Genomic DNA, 24637 nt, shown 5'->3' with positions numbered 1-24637 from the left:
CCTCTGTTCTTATGACCAGTGAGGTAGCTTTGAAATGCTTTGGTTTGATTGTTTAAGGATATCCTTAATGTTCTTTTGGTACTGTCTTGTTAACAAACCTTCACTGATATCAGGCGCATTAGTTGTGATAGAAGATGCAAAGGCCAAGGACAGGAAATGCGGATGCTGCAGTGTGAAATGTACAGTGTCTTTTAACCACATTCATTGTTCATTGATCGCAGTCTAGATGGTGGAAGCTGGAAAATACACATAATCGATAAACTGTTTCATTGAGTCTTACAGGTGTGTCTCTATTTATACGAAATCAAGCTTAACTAAGGCAGTCCTTAAGGACCCAAAGGATACTCAGTCAACACTAGCTGAAAAGAAAATGAAGTAGGTTGTAAAAAGTTGATCAATGTGCTTATCTGTGATAACTTGGACATGCCATGGAGTGTGTGGGTAATACATGCATCTGAAATGGCTAACTTTTGTTCATGCAAGCTGTTAAGATGCTTCCTGTAGCAGGGTACAGAAATGCCTATTTGTACAAATAAAGTTTATTTATTTCCATAATAGTATTTGATTATTTAATGCCTTTATTTTATAATGAAACTTTAAAATATAAAGTAGCATACATATAGAAGTTAAAACCCATAAACTTCTGTTCATTAATAGTTTTTCTAAGCTAATGGTGGAAATGACTACCAGTTTTGTAGAGCTGTAAGTCCCTTTTGCAATTTAAAGGACTGAATTGAGAGTTATGTGTCTTTTAGGTAGAGGGCAGTTAGACATAGTCAAGAGTTTCCCTATTGTGGCTTTCCATAAGCTGTTTAGTCATCTGTCTTAAAGGAGATAGCCTCTGGTAGAACTTTAGGTGCCTGTTTTCTGAAGTTTGAAAGTCCGTTCTTCTGTGTGTGTTAATCCTGTGTTCCTCATAGGCTTCTTAGAAAGACCTTCAAATTGGAAATGTGCAGAGCTGCCACCTTTTTGTGGATTAATAAACTATACAGTGAAGACTTAATTTTAAGTCAAAAGGTGGCTACTATATACCAAAGTTTACCCTAAAAGATACACACATAAATTTGAAGTAAGGAGGATTCTTGACATAGTTCAAGGTAAATAGCAATAAGGAGATTTTCTCCAGTGGAAAGAATCTGGTACATTCTTAATATTTCATTTCGTTCACTGTAAATTTGAGATACTGCTGGTGGCTCTGAAGGATCAGAGAGTTCATAAGAAAAAAACAGTCTTTTTACTTTTCATTTCCCATTCTTCTACTTTTATTTTTCAAACAACTGATTTAGATATTTAGCATTTCTATGTAATATTCCTGCAATGTTCACCTCATAGAGGCAAAACACAATAAAAGATTGTGGGACATTGTGTTATATAAAGATCCGTATAGAAACTGAACAGGAAATACCTGGATAACTGTGAGATTTAGATATGGGAAGATATTGATCAGTACAGTAGTTGTGCATTTTTTTTCTGGAATGTTGTTCCTAAATAACCCTCTTCTGTAAACGCTCCCTGAGAAATCTCAATTTGAGGAATTCTTTGGAGGAGTGAAGTAGCTGGTGGTATAGCAACAACTTTATAAAGCAGGCTTTGAGATAGCAATAGGTAAGTGTTCCTTGTCATCTAAAAAGCTGACAGTGATAAAGATCTCTTTTTCCTAACTGATGAGGAGAGCGGTTGGGGAAGTTGGATCCTTCATTGGTATATGCTGTGACAATCTTCAGGACAGATATATTACCAGCAAGGGCTTTGTTTGCATTCTGATGGTTATTTTTTGTTTACCCAGACTTCTTGAATTATCCTAATTAATAGCTCAGCATTAATACTGAGTTCAGTGATATCTTCTGCCTTTATCTGTATGACCCCGTAATTAGTTCTTACTACCCGTTGAAGTTATGTCTTCTTCAGGACCAATCCTCAACCTATAGCGTGAATTTAAGCAGTCGGTACCTTTTTCTGCCATGATAGAATTTTTATAATAATGGCCAATTAGAGGTAACTTGTTAGCAGTTAAGGGTAAAAATATTTTTTCCTGAATTCAGGATACATTCCACTTAATGTTACTAAGAGATGGAGTCATTCTTAGCCTTTTTGAAAGTATTTTCCATCTTTATGTATCTATTTGTGTTGAAAAGTCCTGCACGTGTTGACTGTAACATTCTGAAAAGGAATGAAATGATCCTGAAAGAGGGAATGAAATTCGGAATTTCTAGATGCCTCAAGTTCTTTCTGATAATCTCTTTTCTTCCCCCGCCCCCCCCCCCCCCCCCCCCTTACTGGATTGCCTCCTGTGAAGTTTCCTTCCTTTGCACACTTTTGTTTCTCTTTACCCAAAATATGGTTACTCCATATTGTATAATACACCTTCAAGAAGGACAGAAAGAACCCAGACTCATTCCCACTTAGGCCTGGTTCCAGTGACCACTATAAGAAGCTGGAGGATGTCTGATTCTAATATTCTACTATTTAATCCAAAACTGTGGTTTGTTCCTATGTAGAATGATTTTTATCTCAAAATACAATTTTCCAAGTGAATGGTTTGATATTTTGCTTGATACCAGCAGACAGCTTCAGTACATTTGCTTATATTTCCAATACTGCAGTGCATCGAAGTAGAGAATTAAAAGTGGTAACAAGCCAAATGAGTTCAACTTTTTAAAGCACTCTGTGATTTGAGAGTTGGGAAACTAAAATTATTTGCTTTCTTTGAGGATAAGGTGCTTTAACTCCCGGGCCCTGGGGTGCAGCGACAGAATCCCAGGATACGCTGATACCTTAGGAAAGGAAAAGGTCTTGTTTGGATGAACTGTCAAAAGTGCTCAAGGAGAACATGTAAACATGTCTACAAGTTTTATAAGACCTATTCTGTTTCGTACATTTAGCAAGAATTGTAGAGTTGAATTGGTGGAAGGCAGGAGTACTGGATGTGTTAAGACTCTGATAAAGATATGTAAATTAGAGACCACAGACCCTCCCTGTGCCAGGAGGCTAGATTAACATTTAGGAGGTGCAAAATATCCGGTCCTCCTCAACTTTGTGATGCCTCCCTTAAAACACTTTCATTTTTGAAAGTGTTGTATTGTAACAGTCTTACTTTTTTTGTTTTTACTAACCTTTATTTCAGTGAACTTGGTTGTATGCAATTCTGTTATTGTTAACATTGTTATTGCTTTAATGATGCAAAGCTCTTTAAGTTCTGTAATACTGTTTTCTCTTATGTTTATATAGTTGGTTGCTTATATTCTAGTTCTAACACTTAAGTAACTTTTTGCTTTGTTCTGTCTTTTTTTGGAATGTATGTTACTGACCTGCAGCTGGTGAATATTGAACAACAGTGTTCATCACTAGAACAGTCTAGGGCAGTTCAGGTCACCATGTTCACAGTCTGATGCAGATTTTATACTTCCCCCTTCTATATTATTGAATAATAAATAGATGCTCCTTTGGAAAGGAAATGTACATTCTTGAGGATGTTTGCCACACTGATTTTTTTTTTTTTTTCCCCCTCCTTGTTCCACTCTAGTGATTGTAAGGATCTGCCACACCATGAAGTATACAGCTGCACTCTCATTTATTTCTGTGTTTTTATACTACTAGTAATAACAAAGAGAATGAGCTTAATATTCTTAGTTCTAGTGTAGCATCTAACAAAGCTCTACCTATGGCACTTCATGATGAGCTGTGTAGCTTATCAATTTAACTTCCATCTTAATGGAATAATGCACCAGTGTAGTGATACTGACAGTAAAGATATTTTTAGTCCTATAAAATTAAAATACTGTGTTTTGCCATTACAATGAGTGTATAATTAGTCTTACTGGTCGTAGTGGTGACCTTCTTGGAAAGAAAGGTTTCTTTACTAGCCTAGATGTGTTCCAAAAAATGCCCAACTTTTTAAGAGACCAAAGAAATGGACCAAAATGTGTAACCTTTTTGTTTGTTTGTTTTTGAAAGATGTGACTTGCTGGGTTCATCCATGTAGAAGAAATGTAAAAAATGTGTATGATAGTGATAGAATGAGAAACTGTGTCCCAGGATGGAACTTGTGCTGAAATAAACATGATGTGTTGCTTTCATCCAGAATTGCTTTGAGTTTCTTGCTAAAATAAATTTATAAAACTCTGTATTGATCTGTAGCTTTATAAGTAGGAGCTATAAATAAAGAAATTGGGAAGTGATCTTTGTCTTGTGATCTGTGCAGAACTGGCAAGGTCAACTGTGCAATATAATGTTGCATTCTTTAGTAGTAATTTTTAAAAGAATGCTGAAAATTTGACGTAAAAACATATTGAGGACTGGAAATAACATCTTGAAGAGTTATCCATTTAGAATTCAATCTGGTTGGCTAATCAAAAATAAGTGAGAGGTAGCCATATTAAGTGCTTTCCTGCTTTGTAATTTAAAGTAGAAAATTTTTCAGTTTAAGGGCTATGATACAGCAAACAGGAACTTCACCTTAAAACAAAAAGTAAACCATTGGGAGGGGTATATAGTGTGACAGAAATATATGTGAAGTTAAGTAACTGGGGTTTTTTTGTTTGGCTTGTTGGGTTATTTTTGGTACAACAACCAAAGACATGAGCAACAAGTATAAAACTTTCTAAAATAATTTTTGTGCAATCAAAAATTATTAATCTTTTCTACATGAAGACAGAAGAGCTGTAAATAGATTAAAAAATACTCTCTAGTCTTAATATACTGCTGTTAAGTTTAGAGTTTCTTTCCGTGCTTTTTCATAAGATATCATACTTGAAAGAAGAACTGCACTTTTGGAATAAGCTAGTGAGGGAACTAGAGGGGGGGGGGGTTTGTTTTCCTGTTTTGTTTCTTTTTTTTTTGTTGTTGGGTTTTTTTTATATCTTAAAGATTTGTTTCAATACAAAGGCAATTGAATGAAATATGGTCTATCTAAATGTCAGACCGCTTTAACTGATTTTCTGCCTCTTAAACAATTTTTATTTCTGTCACCATGGTTCTGATTTTTACTTTGAAAACATGCTTTCCTAGGTTCCCTCACTGCAGTTATCCTGTTAAAGAAGCTGGAAGATTATAGTTTTCTTTCTGGAAAGAGAGAATTTATAGATGTATTTTTAGTTGACTGCATTGCTGTTCTGTAAAACTAAGTCTCCAGCACCTTGACTTTGAGTCACACATGAATCTCTTAATTATGTGATTGAAAATAAAAAGTGGAATATATTACCTGTTTTGGATAGAAAAAGTTTCTTCAAATTGAATTCCAAATTAAACGTATGTGTAGAAATGTACATAGAGCCAGACAAATGCATAGTTTGCTTATTTTCAGTATCACTTCTTTGGCTCTGCTTGCTAATCCAATTATGGAGAAAACTGCAGTAGCAAGCAGGAATTTGATAATGAGACTACTGTGGATTAATCTTGCAAATTCATGGTATTGAATGACTGCCTTAAAAGTAAAGGAAGCTGTTACTATCTGTACTGTGACAGGTGAAATGTACTCGGTTTAGCTAGTTAGAGCTAAGAGAGGCAAGGAGCTTTTATGGTTTTCAACTAAAATAGAGAGCTAATCAGATTGCCTATAGCTAGGATCAAAGTACAGAAGTTTAGTAGTTTGTTGGTGCGTTGTTGAAAGTACCTGTCCAGGGATGGAAACTGTTATTGAAAAATTAAAATTGAACAAAAATGCAAAAGAACCCTTACAATGTAAATTCTGAGACTCCCAATTTGCAAAACAATCCTGACCTTTTTTAAGAAGTTCTCTTAGAGTTGCTCTGATTGCACTGTACTCGAGTCTGTGTTTTCCAATCAGTTTGTGTTTTAAGTTAGAACCATGTGAAAACTGCAGACCTGTCTGTAGCACCCTTTTGTCTGTTTCAGTAATTAGAGAAGATATAAGCATGTTCAACAGTTTATTATGCATCTCTGATTACTGTGGTATGGGCAAATTTGTACAAAAATTTGGGTCTGGACAGAAAAGTATTTCAGGGACTCCAAAGTGGAGTGAAATTTTTTTTAGGGATTACTTTAGCATTACGTCTGACTGACATCTGTGGTGATGCAAAGCATCTTCAAAATATTTGTTGTACTGTGGAGTCATAGCTATGGTGGTCAAGGTATTTCTCAAGTGATTTTACTGTTGCTTATCAAACCTAGTGGTTGGACTCCAGCTTGTTCGCAAGCTTGTCTGTGCTCGTTTTCATTAGTTTGTCCAAAGAGAAGGTGCTGCCCACAAATTTTGCCTTCCTTAAGCATTTCCTACTGGAATAATGTACAAAATGTTCCAAAATACAAACTTTACATAGGAAATACTACATATTGTCCTGTTAATGGAGGGAGGGAGCAGTTAGCAGTTGATAGCTGATATCTTTGGCAAGATTTCAGCTTCTGCCATTGGTGTTGCAATTGCATTGTGGGCTTTTTTCCAGCACAGATGTTTGGAAAATACCATGACTTAATAGATTTTAAAAATGAAAAACTTCAGTAATTTCATACCAGACAGTAGTCCAAAACAATAATTTATTTTCATTTGTGAAAAAAAAAAAACCACCCTCATTTTCTGACTGCTCTATGTGGCAAAGGAAGAATGTAGCACTGAGTCTACAAAAACACAGAACACTTATGTCTCCCATTTATTCCCAACATTTTACTGAGAGGTTATGTGATATTATAAAAGACAGTGAAAATACTAGACCTGTGAAAGAGATGTTAAAAAAAACTGATTTGTTTAGGTAGATGGTCTCAAGCTCTGCTGTGTTACATGATGGTGAAATATTTTTTCCCCCCTATGTAGTCCAGTCTTTTGGCTTCGTTTGGTAATGTATGTGAGAAGCTTCCAGCAGCAGTCTGTTTTCGATATTAACAAAAGCTAACTTTCATGTTTGTGCTGTTGTGAATATTGTGGCAGAGACCTGCGAGGTGGTTTGATAAACACTGACTGGAGATAAATGTATTTTGTCCTAACTTTTGGCAATGACTATACTATATGTTAGCAGATTAAACTGCATAACTCAAGTTTTGCAGTTTTCTGTAGCATCACTGAAACTGACTACATTTTGGGACATAAAACTAACATCCTGTATTAGCTGTTTTCCTGTAAAATACATATGAACACTAGTATTCTTATTTCTTGGAAAAACTGATGTGAAATGAAGTCTGACAGCAAGTCAGTTAAGAAAATAGATGCATATTTCTTTAAATGTACATTACTTGACCTTCAGGGAGTATGTACTTTCTTGAGGAAGGATACTGTTTTCAAACAGTCTTAATGGTAAAGATAATTTCGTTTGTTTGTTTACAGAGTTTCCTTAAAATAATATTAGAGATATTACTACCTCAGTTTTGGGAGCTTGTACTCAAACATATTTCACAGATTATTCAACCTGTAAAAGGAATGCAGCTGAAATACGCTATGCAGACTATTCTTAGAATAGTGTTTTTAAGTAGTATTGTTTTTGCTGCTTATGGCTGCTTAAACGTGGCTGTTTAATTGTCTCGAGTGATGGCATTCAATTTGGTGTTTAAATGGAAAGATTGTGATTTCTCAGTATATTTTTGTTGTTACTGGTGAAGACAGAATGACTTGGAGATGTTTTTTGAGATCAAAATGAAATTTGTGTCTGGCTAGGTGATCTAGTACCTCTGAGCAATCTTGTTCATCATCAGTTGATTAAAGAAATAAAGATGTATGTTTAATGGCTTTCAGCTAAAATTTGCTGCATCTTGGGTCTGCTTAGATTGCTCATATTCTTGATGTTTTGCCTGTGAGGTGTAAAGGAAAAAATAAATTCGCTAGTGGATGGGTCTTTAATGATGCTAAAATAAAATACCTGCAGAAATTGTCAGGTATGCAGAGAGGAGGAGAGCTGGTGTTGCTGCTACCTGCAACACCACCAGGCCGCCTGCATGGATCACTCTGCCCACCCCTGCTGAGGGGACAAGATCACTACATGCACAGTATGGCTGATGCTTTATTCCAACTGTTTACACCATGTGCTTTTATCTGTTAACACAAGTACCTCCTTTCACTCTACCCCGCCGGCCTCTTCTGTACCCTCCACCTCTCACGTTACAACCCGAGATCTTCTGGATGGACACCTACAGCAAGCTGGTATATAGGGACAGTGGCTGATACTCTGACACTGTGATATGGAGCATTGTAGTAATTCTTTTACACGATGTTGGTGATAGTGAGTAGATTAACTTCAGGAAAAGTGAAGTTAAATGTAATCATTCGATCTTAAAGACCAGAATTTTCATCCAGGAAAATGACAGTTCTTTTAAAAATTTCTAAGCAGGAAGTTACTTTTCTGAAGGATTGCTTCTGGAACTGAAGTTGAAAAGAAAAAACTTTAAAAATATTGAGCACAGTTTAATTTGAGTTTTTAGAAACAAAGTTTCAGAAACCTGTTGCATAAAGAACACTGGAGCACCAGAGTGGCAAAGGAACAATAAACTTGGAAGGAGCTTTTGTTCTTCAAAAACAAATGCTAAGTTTTGATTCTTAGGCATGTACATTCTAGTTTTTAAGGATAATGCTCTTTGTTAACATTTTGAATCTATCTGTCTTTGAAACATGTATGAACCTGATATGACCGATGATACCTGTCTCACTGCACAGCTTGCTAGAGAGAGTATCTTGGTTGGGACTTAAAAATCAATCTTTATTTTGCAAATTTTTATAAATATTAAGGTAGTTAAACTATGTTATTTGAGTTATCAGTTGACAGTTTGAGGATTAATTGTAATAAATGTATAGACAAGCAAGTTGGTATGGATACACTAATACGCTTCTAAGTCCTTAATACTTCTGCATGAATGATGGATTAGATGTTCGGAATGAGATGAAGTTTCAGATTGTTGTTGAAAACGGAAGGTGGAGGCTTCTCTTCTTATGTCCCATTTCCCTTTTATAAATGGGAACTAGAGCATTAATAGCTACACAGGTGTGTCCACTCCTAAATTACTGTTGAGTCAGGTTTTCCACCTCCCTGGTATTTTTTAGTTTTCCAAAACAGTGTTCTGCTTCATCTTCAGCATAATAAACGTGTGAAAATGAAGATTAGACTAGTCTTGTTTTGTGATAATAACCTTGTGATTAAAGCAAAATACAAAATATTTTTTAAAAGTAGTATTGTTTTGAGTTTTGTGACATGTCCTAGTAGGATACTTACATGCTTATGTGTGCACTGGTTATGTGTATTCAATGTGTATTGCATTTCTTTCAAACATGCTGCAGGCCTTTCCTTCCTTCCTTCTAGAAGTCTGAATGGAAAAACAGAATGTGAGCATTGCATTGCAGCTGGCATTGCTTTGCATCTAGTTGAACATTTTTGAAAGGCACTTCTAGAGTCTTGAGAGTTAGCAATGTTTACAACTGAAAATGGAAGGAAAGTATACTCAGTGTGTTCCTGTATTGGTAAATCTATTAGAATTTGATTGTTTTAATTTTACAGGAAAGTGATAGTTTTTCAACAGCTTAAGATAAGTCCTTTAATCAGTCTTATATGCTTTACCATTCAGGTTTCATGCCTCTTTTTTACTCTGATATATTTTGCTAGATTTGAGCTGTTGAATGAATATTTCAAATACTGTGTATCAGGATTTATTAATAAAAGTAAGACTGTAAAATCCTGTTTGTAGTTCTTATATAAGTTTTACATTTCATATGCAATTTTACCTACCCAAAATGCTGTCATAACTTCTTTTGTCCTCAGTGAAAATGTTTTATTGTCTGAACTGCACAGAAAAGTTGAACATGCACAATTTTAATGTGAATGCTGCTACTATAGACAGTACTATATGAAATGTAGAGCAATAATTCTTAAGTTTTAGTGCTTCTCAAGCTTCATTAAAAAGGAGAAAAATCCTCATTTCCTTTCCAGAAAACATTTTTTATTAAATTTGGTTTTATCAACTTCTTTGTGAAATGCAATATTTCTAATAATTTGAAGATGTGTGGAAGTTCTGTAATAAGCAACTTTTAAATCAAGCAGGCAGTGTAATTACATGCTAGGGATGTGGAGTGTCAGTGTAATCAGTGATTTACTTCTTCCCACTGTTCAAGGAAAACTTTAGTTTCTTATTTGGGATTTTGGAGTTTGGGCAAGAGACTTGCCTGGTTTGCATAAGGTCAGACTTCTATTTAAAAGATGAAACCACTTCCAACTACAAAATCTAGTGCATGCCTGTCTGAAATTCAATGTGCCATTAAAACATGCAAAGTCTAGAAATTGTAGATGTTAGATTTTTAATTTATCCCATTCTATATGTGTGTTCTGTAGTTATTTCCTCTCAGCCAGTTTTTTCCATGGGATACATACTATTTAAGTAGCTACCTAGTAATTCTTTTTATCCTTGTATTCTATCTTGCCTAGTTTCAGGCATTATTTCATGCATCCTTGCACAAATACAAAGTACCTGTCACTCTGACTGCTTCTCAGAGCTCCCTGAATTCACTTTCATAATACAACTGAGCAAGTTCATGTGGTGTTACTCTTATTTACAGCTGAAAGCCACGGCATAGAGGGAGCCAAGAGTTGTCAAGTGACACTGAATTTTGTGGATCTCGGATTTACAGAGTGTAAAAATAATGTAAATATGAAAAGATGGACTGGTAGAAGAAGAGGAATCTGCCCTGAAAAAGAGGCTCTTGGTTGAACTTGTTTGAGGAATCTGAAGCGTAGCCTTGTTTGTGGGAAAAGATATTCTAACAGAGTGGATACACAACTAGATTCAGCTGGATTTTTTAAAGCCATGAGAGGCCATATTTTTGCTTACAGAACTAGTATTTTCTCCCCATTCTTTTTGTTTTTTCTCCCTTCAAGAAATGGTATTGCTAATACACTTCTAAAAGTATTTTGATTGCATTTGTAATTAATTTAAAAAAAACAAAAACCAAAACAAAAAAAACCTTTTTATTAAGGCTTTCTTAGTCTCTCCTCTTGTTTTTGCAAGTCTTGTGCCCTGGACCTGCAGGTTATGGTATTATGGCCAGTTCAGGCTCATGTAGTACTGTGTTGTCACCAAAAGGAGCTGTACTTCAGTGTCCTGTTTGCATCCCTTGTGCCAGCCTAAGTACTCCTGTGGCTATACAGAGTAGGATCAGGAAACTGATGTAATCCACAACTGAATAAAAAATAAATAGAATAATTTCCTCAGTAGACTTAATGTGTGGCAGTAGAGGCAGCTAAGTCATCACAGTAGAGGAAACAGAAATAGAAGGAAGAGGATTGCTCCTCTTAGTAGAAGCCTGGGGAGTTAAAAATTTATTTAAGACAATGGAAAGTATTCTGTCGTAACTGGGAAGGAAGGTGAATACCAAATTGTTGTGTGCCGCTTTGTTTCATGATTTTAGTGCCAGCCAGTCTTTAACCATCAGTATAGTTATAAGTCGAATCAAATCTTGCTCTCCCAAGAGTTATTTCAAAGGAAAGGAAGATCTAAGGATTGAGAAATTTGTATTATGTGGAGAGCATTTGTTAAGCATTTGTGACCTAAGTTAATAAAATGACCCTGAGGGAAACTGATTTATTTTACTTGCCTGTTTTCATCAAACCTGAGTTTTGTTGCTTTTCAAAAAAGTTGGTTTTGTGAAATTGTATGTTAACTCTTAATGCTCATAGTCACGTAATACATAGTGATTGTTTTGACACCCATCATTTCTCAGTTGAAGATTTAAGGAGGCAAACTGATTAATTTATACAGGAAATCTGCAGTGACCTTTTCTTGGGTTTGTATTGAGGATCTTGGTGACTAAGTGTTCCTAAAGTCTAAATTGACTTTCCAGATCTCTGAAGATCAAGCTCTGAACATCTGCATAGATAACTTCTGTTACATTTTAGCCATATGATTATTACAGTGGAAAAAATAATCTCTAAAATCAGTCAAATGTGTATACAGGTTATTAGAGAATGTGATGCTAAAAGAAGTCTGCTAATATGGACATAAGTGTTAAAAACCCAACTATAAAGTGCATTCTTGTGTGGCAACCTTTCTGTTCAACCTTTTGGACTCTGTGAAAGTTGTTATAAGTACTGTTGTATATAAAATATTTTTTGAGGGCTTTGTTGTAAGGTGGATTTTTGGGCTTTCTTTCTTTGAATAACATTATTTCTGTAGTATATTCATTCACAAGATCACTTAGCTCATGAACTTTCTTTCCCCTCTGTTATCAGCAAACTGAAGATGAAATAAGGCCAAACAGTTGCAGCTGGCAACTAGGATTTGTTAAATAGTTATAAAAGATTACTGGGCAGTGAAAGACAACTGATAGAGGGGTACAAGACTATCACTTACAGAAGACTTTATTTTTGGAAAGGATTGAGAACTGCATTCAAGTCGAAAAGCACAAGAGCTTTCATAATGTTCCTTAGATTATAATTATCAAAGTGTTTAGTTCTGAGTTTATTTTTGTAAAAAATGTCTGTGCATATGCAGTAACTTCCAAATGTTTGCAATATGCTGTTGCACACATGTGCATGTAACATAATACTTTTAAAAAACCCCTATGTTTATAACTATTTTATGTGTACTTCTGTTTTTATTTGTTAGGACACCATTTACTTCTTGTTGTCTTATCATTGATTAATGAAAATTGGGATCATAAGTAGGGCTTGTGAAATTGTCTGGTCATTTAGTACCTTAGATACTAGAGGAGTACAAGTTACATATCATTTTAGTTTTGTCCAGAAAGCCATTAATTTTCTATTGGCTTAGAGTCAGTTTTATAACATTTTTTAGAGTGTAAATAATGTAATTGCAATTGACTGTTGATTTTGCTCTGCGCCCTCCCTCCATTCCCGTTACTGGGATACCACTGTTAAAAGTAGTTGATTTTGGGTCTTGGTCTATACTTTTTGTCTTGAAATATCTGTGCAGTCATTACAAAGTCAGTTATTTTGTTTTGTTCTCTATTGCTGTGCAAGTGGTAGTGAGAGTTGAGAGTACTTTTATGACAAACTTTTAACTGAAATACTTAAAAGTGCCATGTTCTTACTAGGATTTTAAGTTTTGATTTGTTAGCTAATGCAAGAAAAAAACCCACAATATTAATTTAGTTTACCACTGAGCACAAGGCCAAAGAGGCTAAAATTCAGATTGATATGTGAAATTTTATGTGATGATGTCATTTAGCCTTGGGAAAGGAGCAATGCAAGAGTGCTGTCCTCTTGGTTAGATGGTTTCAGACTCTAACCACTGAGAGTAATCAAAATGTACAACCACCTCCTTTACAAAAAGCTTAAAAGATATATTAGGTGCTGATTGTAGCACTTTTATCTTTTTTTTTTTCCATTGTGACTCCTTTAGTAATGAAATTTTGTTGGTCTTAAGCTCTGTAGAGCAATGTAGTATCTACTCTCCTGATTCTATTTTTTTTTATCCCTCTTCCAATAAAACTTTACATTGAATGTTGTCTTGAATTAGCTACCCAGTGACTTCTGTCAGTTTAAAGTCATAATGAGGACAAATGTGTTTGTGGTTTCCCATAATGATGGCCAATCCAGTAACCTTGTTAACTGTTTAAATTTTGTATTCATACCTGCGAATTTTCTTGTCCTTCCTATGGTTTTGGCTTGGAAAAAAAAAAAAACCCTTTCAGTTTGTAGTGTAGAGACTTTTGTTTTCTCAACAAATTTACTGCCTTTATTTTTCAAATACTTAAAAATTTTACACTACACCTTTTACACTAGTTGAGATGGTTTGTATGTTTGACAATCTATTATCTACTAGGTTAGCAGGAAGTTCTGTTGCTCATTTTGAAGTTCGGTGAATAATATGACTGATGCTTTCTTTTAGGATTACTATACTAACTTCATTCTTTCAAGGCAAACCCCCCAACATTTGTGAACAGAAAATAATACGTGGTCTGTAGGACAGAAATGTTGTTGTTGTTAATGACTAATTGAAATGATTCAACAGTTTAGTTGATTTTGTTGTTTTAGGCTTTTTCTTTCCCAGACAGACATCATTGCTTTGTTTTGTGAACAGAATGGAATAAAATTCATTGTCTTTTTGTTTGTTTTTTTTCCAGGCTCGGATAGCATTTTTACAAGGGGAAAGAAAGGGTCAAGAAAATTTGAAGAAGGATTTAGTGAGAAGAATAAAAATGTTAGAATATGCATTAAAGCAAGAAAGGTAGGTATGCAAAGTGTTCAGCTTTTAGTCTTTATAGACTAAAAGGGGTTCTATCATGTCTAAACTAACTTTACTAGATGATTCTACATTACTTTATGTAAACTAATTTTGATTGACCATCTTCATACTATATTTTCTGATAAACTCTAGTGTCTGCTGTGCTAAAAAGTTGCATAATTTTCAAATTGCTTGGACTGTAGTTTTAAACACAAAGTTCAAATTGGACAGTGTCCCTTTTCTGAGTGATAGTATACTAAGTATATCATATTATATATAATGATATATGTATATATGTAAGAATAAACATTACAAAAATATTACATCCTATTATTTTGCCTTCTTTGGTAGTATTAAACTTGAAAAAATGAAAAATATTGTTCTCTTCATTCCCTACAACTTCTTTGTGTGTGTGTGTGTGGTGAAAACTATTTTGTGGCAGAAAAAAAATCCTTTAAAAGTTAGTGTTACCTTTTGAAGTTTTGGGGTTTTTTTCATGTGCTAAATGTTAGAATTTCTAGTTTCAGTAAAGGCATTTTCTGTAGCATTAACTTAATGCTTCAAAAAGTAAAATGCCATTCAATTCCTGCAGGCTAATGTCCTTCAAACCCGCATATTCTGCTCTTGCCTGGTTATTTATTTTTACCAAAATTAGAAGTTAATTTTGAAAAAAACACTGGTAAAATAATCCTGTCAACTTCCTATACATGCAATTGTGACTCAATTCTTAGATTTAATTTTATCTTGCTTGTAAAAAGTAGCAGAGTCTTATCAGTGTAAACTATCTTGAGGATCAGGCAACAAAATAAATAGCCTTTGGTTTTTTTTGAAGTGAACATTCTTGCCAGAGTAAACTGAAATTTTGTAGTAAAGTATAGTGAGGCTTCACTTGGACATTTTAAATTTAGTTAAAGGGTAAGTACGTCTAAATATATTTTACATTACGAGTTAGTACTATGAGTGACTAGTACAGAAATTATTTTGGTTAGTTGGTTTCATGGCAAGGATGGCTACATAACTCTGTGTGAAGTGTCAGGTAGGAAGGTGCTTTTGAAGACAGCATATGTTCATGCAGAAAGCCATATTGGCACATGATGTATTTTGTGGTGCATTAATAGGCAGAAAGGATCTATTTCTTCATTCAGCTTTGTTCTCAAAATGGAAAATAGCTCAAAGTTTCCAACCAGTGCAAGATTACAGTTACATTCAAGGCAGATGAAAAGTATGCAAAGTGTTGAGGGGTTGTGTACTATTCCTTTAAAGAACATTCAACATATGAAAGGAATAATACATGTTAACGGCATAAGTGTAAGTAACTTTCTGAAGTTAAAAGAAAACATTTTGGTTATTTTGGCCATGATAAACCCTGTGTGCTGCACAGGGAGACTTTGCAAATGCACACCATTAAAAGGCTGTGAGGATTTTCTGCTTATGTCAGTAAGTCAGAGGTGGCTAATTTCAGCTGGAGTGTGAAGACATATAACAATGCAGAATTTGACTATGAATAGCATTGGTGAAACCTCATTCCTACTTTTTTTCTGAAATGCAGCTGCCTTTATATTTACTTCCCATGAAATTCCAAAGTTCATCTGATGGGCAAAAAATTTGTAAACAGAACAACAGAAACATGCAGTTTGCCTTTAGTTCTTGCACTGAATGAGTGCAGGCCAACACTGCATACTTTTTAAGAGGAAAATCTTTGCTTAAGTCCCACCCAGAATTCTCATGAAGGTTGCTAAAAAGAGGAACTGAAACTCTGGGGTTGATGAGTGAAATGAATGGGAGGCCATGAGGAAACTTTCTGTTATTTTTCACTACAAATGCCCAGTAGTCTGGGGGGATGTAGTTGGAAAAGCACGATGGATTGAGTAAGTAAAGCAAGCAGATACTGACTTGTCAATAAATCATCCAAGAATGATAATATGTTAATTTCCTTGTTGTTGCATTGAATGAAGAGTGTAGAATAACAGATGTTATTTTTGCCTCCGTTCCTCTGAGTGAAAAACCACAACTGACCACCAAAGCAAAATAAATTCTGAGAGTTTCAGATCTGAAAATTGACAGCAATTTTCACTGTTGCACCTGATTTCCTCTGCCCCCTTTCTCCTCGTTTTTTTGCAGACTCTCTGATGCTGTCAAAAAGTTTTGTGCAGTGAAATATCAGGTTATAGGGAGTGGGATAAAAATTCATTCAGACAATGATGACTGGCGTGGTTACCCAGAGTATGAAACAGGACATCGGTGTGTAATCTTAAATAAAATGCAGTAGTAGTTACAAAATAAGTTGTTATTTCTAGTATTTATCTCTGTATGCAATAGAGGTGATAACCTTTTATATAGGTAAAACTTTATTATTTTAATGTCCTTAAATATTTTGGTAGTTCTGTATGGGATTTTTATCACAAAATAATGCCTAAAGTAGTTCACATGTATGGTATTTTTTCTTTGTCTGTAGGTAGTGTCTTTATGGTACTTTGCAGACCCAACTAGACTTCTGAGAGATTTTAATCCAAACTTCATTAGTATAGTGCTGTGCTTAAATTAATAAAACTTGCTGAAATCATGCAGCTGTGGCTGTGTTTTGACCTCACAAGGTTTGGGCTGGAGCTGGCTTAAATACTCACATTTGAGTAGTAAAATTGAACAGTTAAATGGCATCAAGCAGTTAAATCAACTTGGGGCATTCTTTCCCTTTCTGCTTTTTCACTGATGGAAACCTAACCTTAGAATGGCAAGTCAGGACTCAAAGGACTCAAAAATGCATCTTGTAGAATTCAATTTGTGTGATGTGAGGGCGTAATGTCAGTGACTTAACAGCCATGTAGCTTGTTGGTGATTTTTAAGATATGTAATAATTACATTGTTTGTGTGGCAATATGGAGATGAATATGAATGCAAATATAGCTTACTGTAGTTAAATGATGATTTGTTACCGTAGAATGGAAGTTGAAGAACAGATGTGCTGTGAAAGATATAAATGATCAACAATATTTTGACTTATTTGTAGTGGCTAGCCATTGGTATAATTTTATATAAGATACATCATTGTCTTCTCTGAACAATTAAAGCAGACTTTTAATTAACATTTTGAAATAGTAGCTCTGAAATGGAACAACTGCTCCTATGTAGTGTTTGCCACAGCTCTACATTAAACAGAATTAAGTTAGCTTTTCAATTATACTGCTTTATTGGCTTCACTAGTGAATTGAGCCAAAACATTTTGACAGCTTTATTTAGCTTAAATTTCTTTGTTATTTTTATTTTGTTTGATTTTGCCCCCAAATGTACAATACTACTTAAAGCAAATAAATCATAGTATGATTTACATCTGGAAAGCGTGGTGGGGCATTGTCCTGTTACAATGTGGAACAAAGACTTGTCTCTGTTTAAAGAGAGCACCTAGAGTAGACAGTCTTGCTAGTGAATGGATGAAATATGAACACATTCACAAATAATTAAAAAAACATTCTGTTTTAATTGTCAGTCAGATTGAGGTGACATAAATACCCAATCTTCAGGAGCCTTGCAGCTTTTCAGTTACAATGTAATTGTCAATAGTGCCATCTACTGACAGTTTGTTAATGATACAATTCCTAATTGGAATTCCAGCAGTAAAGTCTGTAGTTTAGAAGTAAGTTTTTTATACCATCAAATATATCAGGCAACATTTCAGATTAAGAAACTTGCAACTCTAGCTCAGCCATTTGAGAAGTTTTGTTGAAAAGCTTTGATTTTTGTCCAGTGCATGTTCCATTGTGTATCTTTTCTTGAGAAGTTAGAGATTTAAGAGAAGTCTTTAAAATTACTGGGAGCTGATATAGTTCAGTTATTTGTAAAACTTTGGTCAAAAGTTTGGTGTAGAATTACGAAGACAGAGGTTTCTTTAAAATGTGACTGCTAACATTTTTAGAGATCTTTCTTTCACTTTGGCTGTACTGCAGAACATCTGTAGTTCTTTTCCTTGAGATTTTGAGTATTTTTGCAAAGCATCTACAAGGCAAAAGCAAATTTTTAAAGGTATAGGATTAAGTTAGAGAATTCTAGGCTGTAGGTGTAGGTAGTTCATGTGATATTCCTGGAGCTAAAGGGAGCCAAAGACAGTTTGGTAGGCTACTTGTGTAGAGAAAAATATTTGGAAGACTCGTGCATATCTGCATGGAATCATGTTATGAAGACAGATTTCTTTTAAAAGTAACGGAGGAGAGGTTGGGGGGTCAGATCAGGAGTTGAGGAGTGAGCCATGACTGCATAAGGGGACTGAGCAGGAACTGTAAGCAAAGACTCCAGTCAATGAGGAAATCAGTATAAGAATACATGTGATGACAGAAACTAGCACTCTTAAGATGGTTCTTCAGAGTGAAGATAACCTCTATCATAAGCAAAGATAGAGAGATTGAAGGTGTCGAATGGGCAGGAAGCCCAAATATGAAGTTCGTTCATTGTAGTATGCTAGGCTAGCTATGACAGTGCTACAGCTGAAAACATAATCTCTGCTAAATAGTTGAACCTGGTGGGTTTTAAAAGATTTCCTTACCAAGTGACACATGTGAAAAAAAATCACATTCTTGGAGAACATACTGAACTCATCTGTAAGTTATTTGATAGTTATTAATAATTGTAAATATGTTATATCAAAACTGTGTTCTTGAAAAACTAGAAATAATTATATGGTGCAGTAGCTATCACAACAGTTTTATTTGGAAAAATTGTATTGTATTAGTTGTTTTATATAATAAAATAATAGGTATTAGAATGTTTTGACTTGATAAAAGCATTGTATGCTAATTTGTTAAACATTTGCATACCTTTTCAGGGCAAAATATCATAAATTAAAATATGGCACAGAATTGAATCAAGGTGACTTGAAAATGCCAACTTTTGAATCAGGTAACTTGTTTACAATAGCCTGTTCTAATTTGTTTATACGATGGTCTAGATTTACTCTGATGTATTACAACTTTCAGTCTTCATCTTTTGATGTGTTACAGAGATGATGTCTAGGAAAGGTTTGGTTTTGGGTAAATATTGTTTAATATGAAAATCAGAATTAATTGACCTTTCCTTTTTTGAAAGCGCTCTGAACGTTTAAAAAAACCTTTATTTGAAGTTATACAATTCTATATTTAGCTGCTACTTGTACTTATTTTTTTTAATACCCCTTTTGGAAGGTTTTAATTTTTTTTTTTTTTTGCTGTTTGCCATCCATCCAGAAGGAGAGTGTGAATGCAGAATAAAGATGAGAAATAATGTTGAATTTTGATATTTTTATAGGATGTTAGTTTTACCCTGAGTTGTCCTGGAAAGAATGTTGTTGAGCTTCTGTTTATATCTTAACAAAAGAAGAAAAGTCTTAAGAGAAAATACAGGTCATCCTCACTGCTATTCTGGAGTACATCTGATTTTGCAATGTAGATATCAAGTTGATCATAAGTTTTGATCAATATTGCAGATAGAGGAAAGCTTTTTTCATCTGAGCATTGTACTAATTAATGAGCAGAATTGTGTCTGGCTACTTGAAATATATGTCTTTGGGAAGTCGCACTGTTGGGCCAATATTTCTGTAGAGTGCCTTAAAATAGAGATCTACAGATTTTTATCCATCATCCACCACCTCCTTTTTGGATGTGGGGGTGTGTGTGTTTTCCTGTTTTAGAAGTGCCACTTTTTAGGTACTTTTATACCCAATTGAAACCAGAGATAATGATTCTTATCTCTTGCTTGATGGGATTTTTTTTTTATGTGTTTATAAGCAATGTAATTTAGCTGTTAATGTCCTCAAACTATTAGTTTGCAGCACGCTTTATAGTCTCTGCCTTAGTAAAAGTGCAGTGAGTCTAGATTTTAACTGTTGAGAGTAAAGAAAAGGAATTAGTGTTAAACTTGACATGTTTGTTTTCTCCAAATGCTGATATATGTTGTTGCTTCTCCTGTTATAACTGTATTTATCATATTCCTTTCTAAGCATCTCTGCTTTGGGAAAGAGATAGGACTTATTTTTTTAGCAGTAAACCTTCAACTCATCAGCACAAGGTTTTCTTTCATGTACAAGTTAAATATTTTTCTAGTTCCTTTTCTGCATGTAAAGAGTCAGGAATTTTAAACTGACGTTAAATTTGTTTGCTTGATGCTTCAGCAAAGAACTGGAAAATATTTGTAATTAAAAAACACTGCATAAGACTGTATCTAGTTTAAAGCTTTTTTTTAAGATTAGCTTTTAATTTCATTGGTATCTTGTAAAAACTAAATTAACTTTTAAACTAATGCACCAACCAAACAAAAATGACACTATATCTTTCAGAAGAAACCAAAGATACAGAGGTTCCTGCAGTACCTCAGAACAGCCAATTGACCTGGAAGCAAGGCAGACAGTTACTGAGACAGTAAGTAACATTGTTGAATATTGAGGTAGTCAAACTTTTCCCAGAGATTTAAGGAGGTGTATATATATGCTTACTCTGTGAAACAGGACTTGGTAGTCTTGAGCTTTAAGCAGTCATAGAGTAAGCTTCTCTATATGAGATGGATAGCAATGAAGCTTATTTTTCCATAAATGATATAATAGTGGCATGTATTTTTAACAGTCAATACTAATTTCCTTCCTTTTTCCTTAAATATCCTTTCCTCTTTCTTCTCTTAATTCATTTAGGTATCTTCAGGAAGTAGGTTATACAGACACAATATTGGATGTACGCTCCCAACGGGTAAGGTCTTTACTTGGGCTCTCCAATTCAGAACCAAATGGTTCAGTAGAGACAAAGAACTTAGAACAGATCCTCAATGGGGGTGAATCTCCTTCATCAAAACAAAAAGGACAGGAAATCAAAAGGTAAGTGAAGAAATAAGGAATGCATAAAACTTGTTTTTCTTAGTCATTGATATATGTTGCTCAATTCACATCGAACTTTCCACTCAAGTCTCTGAGCATCTGTGAGTGTAGCTAACTGTGAATGATAATGAATGTAACTGAAATGGATTATCCATAGGAACATATGTATCTATATTACATGTGTGTATCGTATGTGTATATTGTATACAGAAAAATGTGATGTATTGAAATTGAATTTACATCAAAAAAACACTTCAGAGTTATTATTTTAAGCAAAGAATCTGTTGAGTGGGGCTTTTATAAAGAAATAGGCAGCTGTGGAATCTTCTTCATACAACCATTTCTTGTTGTTTTACTAGCCTTCAAGATATTAAGCTATTAGGTAGCAATTGATTAATCTTCTAAAATGTCTTCAGTAATTAAAATGGATTCTCTCTCAATGCTTTTATTTATGTAGGAATTCGGGTGATGTTCTTGAAACGTTTAACTTCTTAGAAAATGCAGATGATAGTGATGAAGAAGAGGAGAGTGACATGATAGAAGATATTGCAGAAGGAAAAGAAAAGCACCGGATAAATAAGAAACATAAAGTAAAAGATTTTTTTTTTTTACCTAGTTATGAAATCCCCTTTCTGAATTGACTTTTTTTTTTTTTCAGATAATGATAAATGTATAATTTTAAAGTGTTTGTTGTTGCACCTTCATTACCTGAATGGATTGTAAGCTGATGCATTATTGATAAACTTGGTGGTTTAGTGAATATATTACTTTGAAAACTTAAAACCAACCATCCGGTTTAAAACTGTGAGTTAGTTGCTGAGAGAGATAACCAGTTTGATCCTTTCAGCTTCTCTGTGAATTTTGCGTCCCTTTGTTAAGCTAGTTTAGCCTCAATGTGCATACTTTCTGAACTTTGGAGAAGATGGAGAAAATTCCTTAGAAGAAATTAGAATATGTAATGGGGGAAAATACCAGTTGCACATCAAATATGTGTTTAATTCTTACTTCTTTGTAACTTTTTATTACATATGTTGAGAACCTATCATAGACTTTTCTCCAATAACATTGTTAAAAGATTCAATTGCTTTTTGTTCTGTTTTCCTCTTCAGTTTTTCGTTCTATGAGCAGCTTTCTAGGTGGGATAGACTGTATTGTCTGTTCCTTTGTAGTTCTTTTTCTCCTGTACTGGAAGAATCTCCCTGTCATGGGAATTTCTTTACTTAAAATATGTTGATTTATGAATGTTGTACTGATGGTTTTATAACTTTTTACTTAGTATTCAGTTGCATCATGACCCTTCTAGTGCATTGAATTTTCTTAAAGAGCTAGTAGCATTGGCTTGTCTCAATACAAGTGTTAATCTCCCAGTTTAACTTGTCAGGAAGGGTTTTCCAGCATGGCTTTGGTATTAACTTGTACTTCTAGTACATAGATTAATCAAGCAATTGTTTGGATCTTTTTTTGTTCTAAGACAGTCGTTAGTCTGATAAAAAGATTATCTAGTAAGTAAGACATTACACTAGTCTTCTGACTCTTGGCAAAGTTTGTTTTCTATAGAAAGCAGAAGTATCATTTAGACAATTTTTATGAAGATTACTCTCTTTCTGTGGAAGTGTTAAGAACATTGTGCAAGTCATAAACATAACCCCACATGGAAATGTTCTTCACCTGCAAAACTCATACCTTGGGTGATTTTGTTTTGTTTATGGTGAAGATGTGATAGAGCTGCTAAAAAGATGAAACACAATGAATTTTTCAAGCTTATGCTTATCTGGAAAGCGAAGAAAAAAAACAGGATTCTGGACCACTAGAAAACACAGTTTGTTTGTAAAGCTTCTCTGCAGAGCTATAGATAGTGCAAGAAAATCAACAAAATTTTCCAACTGATATGTTTTAAATAAAAAGTTAAGACTGGGATATATGAATTGGTTTTGTTGTAAACCTAGTGTCAGTATTCTGTTCATTTCATGATAATCTGCACTGTTCTCTATTTTTTTAGAAGTGACTTTGGATCTGATTATATTTAAGTGCCTTTTTCTGCATTTCGATGTTGAAAAATATTTTCACCTGCAACCAAGTAGTCAGAGTAATCTATATTGTATGTAAGCTAATATTTAAGTAGAAAATCTGTTCAGGATTTAAATGCAGAAAAATGTTATCTGCTTCCAGATTGGTAATGAAGGTTTAGCTGCTGACCTTACAGATGACCCTGATACTGAAGAAGCTTTGAAAGAATTTGATTTTTTAGTGACAGCTGAAGATGGTGAGGGAGCTGGAGAAGCTCGAAGTTCAGGAGATGGAACAGAGTGGGGTAAGATGCTACCAAAAGCATTTAAAAATAAGGGAATGTTTGTTCATGATAGTATGTAAGATTTGCAATACCTACAAAGAAAGTGTGGATGTGGGGATGATTGTGTTGATCAAATGATGATTTTTAGATAGTAGTGTATTGGATGCTGAAACTTTATTACATGCATACATATATTTTATATATATATAAAAAAAAAAAATATGCTGTTGTAGTTGCCACAAATGCAATTGTAGTTACGATTGTTTCAGATTTTGGTTTCAATTCCATAACCAAAAGAGGAGAGTGGGGTGGGTTTTTTTGGTTTTTTGGGTTTTTTTTTTCTGAAGAAAGGCAAGGATTATGAATGTCTTTATACCTGAATTAAATTGCTTTCAAATATAAATATTTTTTCTATTTGTTTCTAATCAGGAGCTTTAATTTTTTAAATTAATTTCTTTTGTGCACTTGTAAAAATGGACAATTATTATACTTAGTTTTTTGGGCTGAGATATTTAAATGTTACTGCTAATACAGCTTGCATTAGTAAAATAAAAGGATTTTTTTACTCGCACAACTGATTTTTTTTTTATAATAGATAATAAAATTAAGTAGGTTACTAATTTGATGTGAAATGATTATGCTAAATCAGAAACTCCTGGAGCCTACATGTTTCAAAAGATGAAATTGAAAGACAATTTGAGCAGGAAAAAGGATAATAAACTACATCATTCACATCTGCCTTGAAATGGCAAATTGACCACCTTAGTTTCTGAACTAAGCGGTACAAGCAATTTTTTGATTACATACTACATATCTTTCATTGCAAGGCCAAAAAGTGCTACTACATCATCTTGTTTGACCATTTTATGTCATTGAGAAAATGAATTTGTTAGGTAACTCAGTGACCAAAGAGATTATGAAGATCTTGAGAAATAAAAATACTGGCACATCTTCCAGGAAGATAATCTACTCTTGATTTTGAAGGTAGCAAGGATTAGAAAGTATTCCTTTCTGGAAATTAGTATCAAAGTACCTTTTAATTTCAAAGCTCAGTCGTTTTTCTTGTTGCAAGATTAAGCCAAAGTGTTGAGTTTTTTCAATATGTATCTGTTTTTAGAAGCAGTGTAGTTGCTTAGTGGTATTCCTCTTTGAAGGTGATGCTGTTTTATTAATTTCTTGATTGTATTTTTACTTAGCCAAACAGGCAAATCTCTTGGTATGAGACTCCTAAGTCTTGAAGCCAAGATTTTGACTTCGTTTCAACATGTTTTAAAATGTGTAGTGATACACAAAGTTCCAATTCTACCACTATTGTCTATAGAAGGAAAGACTGCTTGATAGCATAATTCATGCAGTCAGAGATTTATCCATTTCCTCAGAGCAAACTGCTGAAATTTACTGATTTAGTTTGTCCA

The 24637-nt window shown here is 34.2% G+C and overlaps 1 protein-coding gene across 4 annotated transcripts in view; it reads left to right on the top strand.

Annotated features, from left to right (window-relative positions):
* STRN3 (striatin 3) overlaps positions 1 to 24637 on the top strand; it is a 65910-nt gene that overhangs the window by 5577 nt on the left and 35696 nt on the right. For all 4 annotated transcript variants that reach the window (XM_061997585.1, XM_061997587.1, XM_061997584.1 and 1 more), the window contains exons 2-7: positions 14006 to 14109; positions 18920 to 18993; positions 20405 to 20486; positions 20753 to 20932; positions 21390 to 21522; positions 23102 to 23243. In XM_061997585.1, the coding sequence (XP_061853569.1) occupies positions 14006 to 14109; positions 18920 to 18993; positions 20405 to 20486; positions 20753 to 20932; positions 21390 to 21522; positions 23102 to 23243 (715 nt within the window). The remainder of the gene's footprint in view (positions 1 to 14005; positions 14110 to 18919; positions 18994 to 20404; positions 20487 to 20752; positions 20933 to 21389; positions 21523 to 23101; positions 23244 to 24637) is intronic.

The sequence above is a fragment of the Colius striatus genome, chromosome 6 (genome assembly GCF_028858725.1).
Source record: "Colius striatus isolate bColStr4 chromosome 6, bColStr4.1.hap1, whole genome shotgun sequence".
NCBI lineage: Eukaryota > Metazoa > Chordata > Aves > Coliiformes > Coliidae > Colius > Colius striatus.
The sequence above is the reverse complement of the archived record's forward strand: the minus strand, read 5'-3'. Positions and strand labels throughout refer to the sequence as shown.